The sequence below is a fragment of the Oncorhynchus masou genome, chromosome 2 (assembly GCF_036934945.1).
Source record: "Oncorhynchus masou masou isolate Uvic2021 chromosome 2, UVic_Omas_1.1, whole genome shotgun sequence".
NCBI classification, from domain to species: Eukaryota; Metazoa; Chordata; class Actinopteri; order Salmoniformes; family Salmonidae; genus Oncorhynchus; species Oncorhynchus masou.
In genome coordinates this window covers 47,606,487-47,614,947 of record NC_088213.1, presented here as the reverse complement: position 1 = coordinate 47,614,947, position 8,461 = coordinate 47,606,487, and the positions used below count along the sequence as shown (strand labels likewise).

Here is an 8,461-nt window from a genome sequence, read left to right as displayed (position 1 = left end):
ATTTTGTCATCTACATCTAGATTAGCTCTGAGTAGCTATGTTCACCACACCAGGTAGAGGAAATTTAAACTCAAAACCCAACAAGAGCAAATATTGTAAATAGTCTTAAAACTAAATAGTAAACCATTTTACATGTGTCTAAACCTGATTATTTTTTAGTTGGGGTTAGAAGACTAAAATAAGATCTTATCATTTGTCTAAATATTCAAAGCAAATAGGCATCCTGATGTGACATGCCTGCAGATCTGTCAGCAAATTACAGTTTAGCTCTGAGAAGGGAGGTACTTGTGTGGTGGTGGCTTTTTTATGATGTAAGGGGCAGATATTGTATAAATACTCACATCATTGTACTGGGAGGCAGCAGACTCTCCAACTTGCTCCTAACCTAAGGATATACAGCAGCAGTAGAAGGACAGTGGTGCTGAAGATTTCTTACCCCTTTTTGGAACTCATACTCATTCAACTGAATGCCGGTATGTGTGCTATTCCTCTCTATCCTCTTCATCTCTTGGGGTAGTGAACACTAGGGCCCTTCTGAGGCCTGACTCCTACTCCCACTGGATGTGAGCTATGACAGGGCAGGTGGAAAAGATTTTGGTGCCTTATAAAACCAAGCAGGATAGACAAAGTTCTGTGAGAACAGGATGAGATATCTAGGAGGCTGAGACTCACTATTCAAATGGGTTCCATGATATCTGTCTCATTTGTTGTACTTACATGTAATCTGAAATGTGTGCAATCCGGTGTATGTGCAGTATGCAGAGAGAAGAAAGAGTCCCTGGGTTACTAAATCATTTTGTTATTATTGCAACTTCTAAAGATGTGTAAGCAGTATTTAATATTTTTTGTTTAATTTGCAGATTTAACCTTAGAAAATGGAAGTACGAGTATTGAGCATCCTCATCCTCCTGGTGGCCTTGACGGCTGTTCATGGTAGTGGTTCATATGTGGTGAAGAAGGTGATGAAGGTCGCCCCTCAATACCAGCCCTACTCTGTGAAGGGTCACGGTAAGAACCAGCATCCTAATCTACATTGCCTAGTATGGTCCAGTGATGTCTTTGTCCATTGAAACTCTATCACAGCAATTTCAACGTGACAGTTCAACTATAGTCAATCATATGTCTGACTTCTTCACACTTCACCATAAACATACTAATTTGCAAATTTGTCCACTTACCAATTTACATCTGATGATTTCAGCTTTCAGTTCTTGCACAGGAACAAACAGACATACAGTTAGTGCGAGAGCACTTCTCTAATTTGAAACATGAGCTTTTACCAAATCAAATGTAGCGTAGTCATTGGCTACTGGGATCTGGATCTTTATCCAATGGCTGTTTCAGGCCTCGTGATTTTCATAGTAGCACATGTATAACACATTATGTTGCATACTGTCTGAAGTGAGTACAATGTGTTATTACATGTTATTTCTGCCACTAAGGCTAAATAATACATCTTCAAAAGTTATTTTGTCATAATTCTAGGACTGAGTGTTTTTGACCTTCATGATGTTTTTACTGCAATTGATTTAAAATGTTATTTTTTACTGGATTTTCAGTCCATCTCTTTGTACCTTCAGTAGGTCTTAAGAAGTGATTTTAGGATGACCAGTTAGAGCAGTAATTCATTTGTGTAGAACTTAGTGGGGCATAAGGATCTGCTGACATTTCAGTAGTTCTTTTTACATATTAAAGGGACATTTCAGTTCTGGAAGTTTGGGTGCTTTGTAGTTCAGCTGATGGCTCATTTAAGTCATGTATAAAATGTAAAAATGTATTGAGTTGAAAACAGCACATGAATACTACAAGTTGAGCTGTCTATTAATTCTCTATTGTAATGAATAGCTGACTTTGCCCTACCTAACTGATGGTAACAGTACTGATACTGTATTTTTGTTTAAGTCAGATATATACTGCAGTTAACAAATGCATTACTTCATTTTATGATTCTTCTTATGTTAGCCTTGCAATTAATTCAAATTCTTGCAGCAGCAAATTAAAGTAAAATTCAATAGTCATCAACTGTATTTTTAAATCATATGAAGTAATGTGTAAAATAGTGGGTGCCTCTTGTTAATGTTATATGTATTTTAACACTGTCAATTACAGTTCAATCACACAGCAATGTGGTTGTTTGGGTGTGCCTTTCAAAAAGTAAATACATCTGTTTTAAATTAACCTAAACTGGGCCTCTACATTTGACCAAGGAGATGTGTCTTTTACACCATGGGTCATGTGACCACAAAAAAGCAAACGAAAAGCAACTCCCTTAAATGCCACCATCCTGCAATACAAATGTTTGTTTTCTCCCCATACTACAGTTTCTTAAGTCAGACATGTCTGCTTTTTTGGAGGTGTGAAATAAGAACGGGTTGAAAACAGAAGATTACTTTAGCTAATAATTGAACAGGTTTAAATGTCTATGCAGGTTTGATTTCAGCAGTTTATACTATCATTCCCAATGCTCTTAAAGGGGCAATTCCTCCTAGTTCACATTGTTAGATGATTTACTTCACTCCACCAAGCAGGTTTTACATACATTTGCTGGACAAAAGGGCAGCAATAGAAAGTTCGGGAAAATGTAAATTCCACTATGCCATCACACTGCATGCTCAGTTAGCTATACAATAATTTATATTATTAAATTAAATTAATTCAATAAAATTCCAATAACTTATTTCCTGAGAAGGACCTTCATGTGTGGTGATGTATTCAGTACAGACATGACAAATAACATAGAAGTCAAAACTCCTACAGTATGAATTACAAACATTCTATACAATCAAAGATGAAACAAAAAACTTTTCTATCAGTAATCTACAAGCATCTCAGTATCTCAGTATTTTTCTGACCACAATATGCATGTAGACATGGTTGTTTTCTCAATTTAATTAATACACATTTTGAGTAAAAGTGTCAAAAAAGATTGAATGACATAGAGTACACCGACACTTTGCCATTGATCAGTGGCCATATATATATATTACACATGTCTCTGAGTAGTAGTGCTGATTTAGAATCAGTTTCATATTTTAGATTGCAATGAATAAGATTACATGGATGGGGGGAGCTGATCATAAATCAGCCCTTCTTACATAGCCCCAGGACTAAGTTTCCAGAAAAAGGAGGTGTGAACCAAATGTCAACCAGAGCGAGGTTAAATTGGGAAACACCTAGTCTTACTTCTGTCTAGATAGTTAACTAGGCTAACTAACTAACTTGCCTACCCAAAACAACAATGTAACACGCAATCTTGGTAAATGGTCTGGAGGTGATTCTGGGATTCATAGTATAAAAACATAAGTGGATTCATCACATGTACATACATGACATTTGAATATGGAAGCAATACAGAGCTACAAATTATTATTGTTCCTCTGACAATTGCTGAGTGTAACACATTACTGTACTTCTTCAAAGTTGGAACCCTCTTCATTTTTCATGTCCAAAAATTAACGTCAGTCCTCCATCACTCAAACAAAATACTGGGGATTTACTACTACATTGCACAATATTATGAACTGTACGCTGGCTTTAAAACTTGTATTTCCGATCCAAAGTCCCTTCATTTGTTTCATAGGGTGGTCTAGCAGTCTAATCCGCTGCCTTAGATCATATGTACTGTGCAGCTGTGAGCATGGGTTCGAATCTGACCCACCGCTCTAGCACCCTCTTTCCACTTATCTTTCATCTCTACTGTACACCTCTATCTCTATACCCTATCCAATAAAACACAAAAAATAAGAAATGGTGCCCCACATATGTAAATGGGTGTTATTATTGGTATTATCTATCTTACTATTGTTTCAATTAAAATAATAATAATTTGAGAATGAGCGACAATAGCAGACAACAGTAGTAATTCTTAACCAGCAGAGAACACATGATAGTACATATTAATTACTATTCCTTGAATTTGTTTTTGAAAATGTAAAACATATTTCCAACAGACATTTGCCAATAACATATTTATCACAAGAGGAACATTTTTAATCTGTGGTATTAATAAGGTGACTTGCTATTTCCTCACAGTGGTGTCGGTGGCGGGAGAGCCCGGTGCGCCAGGTGAGCCCGGCCCAGAAGGCCCCCCTGGCCCACCTGGCCCTCCAGGGGAAAGTGCTGTGGGACAGCCTGGACCCGAGGGCCCTGCCGGACCACCCGGACCTGCTGGCTACTCGGCACCTGGCAAACCTGGTTCCTCAGGTGGGCCTGGTAAGCCTGGTGTTCCTGGCACAGCTGGCAAGAAAGGAGAGAGGGGCACAGCTGGACTTCAAGGGCCTAGGGGCATGCCTGGACCTACTGGAAGTTCTGGACCAGCTGGGATCTCTTCCACTGGCAAGCCTGGACCTCATGGTCTGCCTGGAGCAATGGGGCCAAGAGGGGAAACAGGCCTTAAGGGACATCCAGGTATGCCTGGTTTGCCAGGAGCTAAGGGTGATAGAGGAGTGGGTATCCCAGGGGCACAAGGTGAGACAGGAGCTGTGGGACCTATGGGACCAGCTGGGCAGCCTGGAGCAGCCGGAGTTGGAAAGCCAGGCAAGCCAGGAATCCCTGGTGAAGCAGGAAAGTCAGGTAGCCCAGGTAGGGATGGGGGCGCTGGTCCCATGGGTTTGCCAGGTGCTAAGGGACACACAGGGGCTCCTGGTGTAGGTATGCCTGGAAAACCAGGTGATAATGGGGCTCCAGGTATGCCTGGTGCAGCTGGTCCTAAAGGTCATCAGGGAGCAACGGGAGCAACTGGTGCTCCCGGTATCCCTGGATATGGAAAGCCAGGAGCAAATGGACAGAAGGGTGAGAGGGGAGTTGTAGGAAGCACAGGCACAACAGGTCAGAAGGGTGAGCCAGGAGCACAGGGATATACCGGTGCTACTGGTGCTACTGGGCCCATGGGTCTCACTGGTCCTCAGGGTGCAAGAGGCTTCCAGGGAGATACTGGGGAAATGGGTCCCAAAGGTGACACAGGTGCAATGGGACCCCAGGGACCAAAGGGATATAAGGGAGATCAGGGAGCACAAGGTTTCCAGGGAAAGCAAGGTAATACTGGAGCAACAGGCCCAACTGGTGCAATGGGAGCTACTGGAGCTCCAGGTAACAAAGGTGACACTGGTCACACAGGTTCAACTGGTGCTTCAGGTGTCCCAGGACCTGCCGGGCCCAAAGGTTTCCCAGGGCGCAATGGTGAGGCAGGTGAGGCTGGAGCTGCTGGAGCCACAGGTCCCAGAGGACCTGTTGGGCCTACTGGTGCCGCAGGTACACCTGGCCTTAAAGGACACCCGGGTCTCCCTGGAGCACCTGGCCCAGCTGGACTGGCCGCTAAGGGAATCCTTGGCCCTCTCGGTCCCCCTGGGCTCCCTGGTGCTGATGGTCAGGATGGTGGCCAAGGCCCTGCTGGCCCTCCCGGCCCACCTGGTCCTCCCGGCGAGTTCTTTTTCGAAAAGAGCATGGGCATGGGTGAGGTCATGGTGCCTACTCTTGTTAAGGCCCCTATGTCTGCTTTCTCTGTTTCTCTGGCTAGGCCTTATCCTCCATCTGGGGAACCTATTAAGTTTGACAATGAGGTGTACAATGCGGAGAATCACTATGACACTACCACTGGGCAGTTCACTTGCCAGGTTCCTGGAGTCTACTACTTCTCATATACCATTCACGTGAATGGGGCTCATGCTCTGGTGGCTCTGTACAAGAACGACAAGCCAGTCATGTTCAGCTATGATGAGTACAACAAGGGCTTCCTGGACCAGATGTCCGGTAGCACTGTCCTTATGCTCGATGTGAACGACACAGTCTACCTTCAGATTCCCGATGATGAGGCCAATGGCGTTTTTGCTGCTGAGAACGTCCACTGCTCTTTCTCTGGGTTCCTTATCGCTTCAACGTGATACGGTGTCACCCAATAACAACACAACTAAATCTGCAGGCTATTTCTCAAACAAGTAAACTCTCTGTCTTTCCCAACCAGGCAGTTGTCTCTTTTTTTGAGTAATAGAAGTATCTCGACTTGAAAAATCCAAGAAATGGGTGCTAAGAAGAAGGAAATAATTTATCTAAGAGGTTATCAGGGATGGGGAGGCAATCAACAAAGTTACCAATGATTCAGAATTGTATTTTTTGTGAGTGGAGGCAACATGTGAAATTTAGATGTTATGGCTATGTTGTGTCTTGAAAAAGTTTTTGTTTTAAATTATTATTACAGCAGGTGATTCTTGTTTTGTGTATGTCTGTGTTTTTGTACAACCTTGTTTTTGGTGACCGATTCGATAACCTCATTAAAAGTTCATAATTACTTTCTGTGCACCATTTTGTACCTGACTTCTTTGTATGTGACTTGAATATTGTGAAATGGCAATGGTTAAATTGACTATTAGAAATAATACAAGATATAACACACCACAAAACACTGTCATACAAATACAAATTGTTTATTAAAAACATCATTATATCCCCAAAGATTCCTAGTCATGTAAAGCATAATGACCAAAATAAATGATGCCTTAAACATTTTTTTTTGTGTGAGCGGTACTTTTTCAAACAATGCAAAGGCCATTAAAATGCACACAGAACACTGATGTTCTAGTCACAATTTTAAGTCATAACAGTATCTAGAATGCTAGCTGATCCCGAAGACTTCAAGTCATTGCGCTAATGCTACTTTCTAGCGAAACTACCTTTAACTTCCTTCAAAATGCAAACAGAGACATGATTATGGTACCCATGAGTTTATCTGACTGAGTAAGTAGAAACATTACCAAAATTGTGCATTTATAACCTTGCCTGAGACTTGAAGACATTAACCTAGTTATTGCCTATGCTATAGCTCAGCAGGCGAACATTGTTGTGGTGTGTACATGGCCACAGTTAGTGCACCCCAAATCAAAATATGCAAAATTCTAATAATTATATGTATGTGTAAAACTAGGCCTTAATTACTCCTGTGTGAGTGTAGAAAAAAATACAAATTTAAACCCAGTCGCTCACAAATGGACAATTTGGAAATAGAGTATTCTCAAATATTAAATTATTCTTTACTAAAGAAAATTATGAAAGCTTGACCAACATTTCTCAACTGAATAATCTTCACCTAAGCATGTGAGAACAAGTATATCATTCAGGAACAGTAAATCCATACTGTATGTCATACTATAAATTGACAATTACACCACACAGCATTTTTAAAAACCTACTTTCAAAAACATCACAGCGTACTAAACTGTATCTTATGCACACATATTGTAAATAAAATCCTTTACTGGGAACATGTTGGGGATCTAAAGAAAGGGGCCTCTACCACATGATAGGCCCTTGGTTGGCTGCTGGTGGCTGAAAATAGGTGGTGGGGTAGGGGCAGGGAGTATCCGGCAGGCCACAAAATGGCAGGCCAAATGTTGTTTAATCCTCACTGGAAAAGAGGGGTGGTGGTTAGGTGGGGTTGGCCAGACAGACTCTGGGTGGAGGAAACTGGGGACTGGCTGCCACAAGCCATAGGCATCTAAGGAGGCTGCCATCTGTGAGAAGCTCGTGGTTGTGTGGGAGGTGGAATGGAGGTGGGGTGTAAAGGAAGGTAGCGCATTGGCAATCAGAGGGTGGGAAACAGTTGTAGACACCTTGGTCATGTCCGAACAGCTGTAGTGTTTTCAACTCTTCACCTGTCCCTCGTAAGCACTAATCTAAAATGACTGGATAAGCAGGGCAAAACAGTCAAATCCAATAATTTCAACTATTAATGGTTATGAGAAAGATGGTGGTGCAAAGTTAAGACAATTGGGACACAGCCAAGGATCTGGATCCCTGTAAGACTCATACAGGCATGTACATGAGGTTGGAACCACAAGCCTCAGGTCCAAAAAGGAGGCAGTACAGAGAGTGGGGGCAGGAATATTACATGTAACACTCCCTTATTGCCGTGGCTGTGTTTGAGGTATAGAGTTAATCTGGGAGCAGAGTAAATGGATGGTTTAAATTTGTCTCGAGTGCAGCTGTGGTAGACTGAAAAAACCCCAGTTGTGTCTGCTGCACTCTCCTTTATACTTACAAAACACCAAATCAGAATCAGATGGTAGAGGCCCCGGCCATTGTATGGAAATGGAAGACTGTGTAAGCTTTGCCGGTGTGAATGATACCTGTTACTGTTCCGTCCCCTCGCAACTTACCAAGTGTGCATATTTGTATTGTGAGCGGAAGTCACTTTCATTACCATGCCACTCCTTGTTTATTCCCTTCAGCCTGCATACTCTGATGACCAACTTTGACCAGTCTCTATCAGTTTTGCACATCGAGAGACTGAATTTTTTTCCCATTCCTCCTTGCAAAACAGCTCGAGCTCAGTGAGGTTGGATGGAGAGCATTTGTGAACAGCAGTTTTCAGTTCTTTCCACAGATTCTCGATTGGATTCAGGTCTGGACTTTGACTTGGCCATTCTAACACCTGGATATGTTTATTTGTGAACCATTCCATTGTAGATTT

At 42.1% G+C, this 8,461-nt stretch overlaps 1 protein-coding gene across 1 annotated transcript; it reads left to right on the top strand.

Moving 5' to 3' along the window:
• The first annotated feature begins 339 nt into the window (after positions 1 to 339).
• Positions 340 to 6,288, top strand: LOC135506070 (collagen alpha-1(X) chain-like). The gene is made up of 3 exons (XM_064925459.1): positions 340 to 473; positions 861 to 1,008; positions 4,033 to 6,288. The coding sequence occupies exons 2-3, from the start codon at positions 876 to 878 to the stop codon at positions 5,877 to 5,879; spliced, it is 1,980 nt and encodes a 659-aa protein (XP_064781531.1). The 5' UTR covers positions 340 to 473; positions 861 to 875; the 3' UTR covers positions 5,880 to 6,288.
• Positions 6,289 to 8,461: the final 2,173 nt, after the last annotated feature.

What these genes read in the sequence shown, in the direction of transcription:
- LOC135506070 (XM_064925459.1), top strand. Translation starts at nt 876, where the DNA reads ATGGAAGTACGAGTATTGAGCATCCTCATCCTCCTGGTGGCCTTGACG. An exon ending in CTACTCTGTGAAGGGTCACG is followed by an intron (nt 1,009 to 4,032) that starts GTAAGAACCAGC and finishes ATTTCCTCACAG; the next exon opens with TGGTGTCGGTGGCGGGAGAG.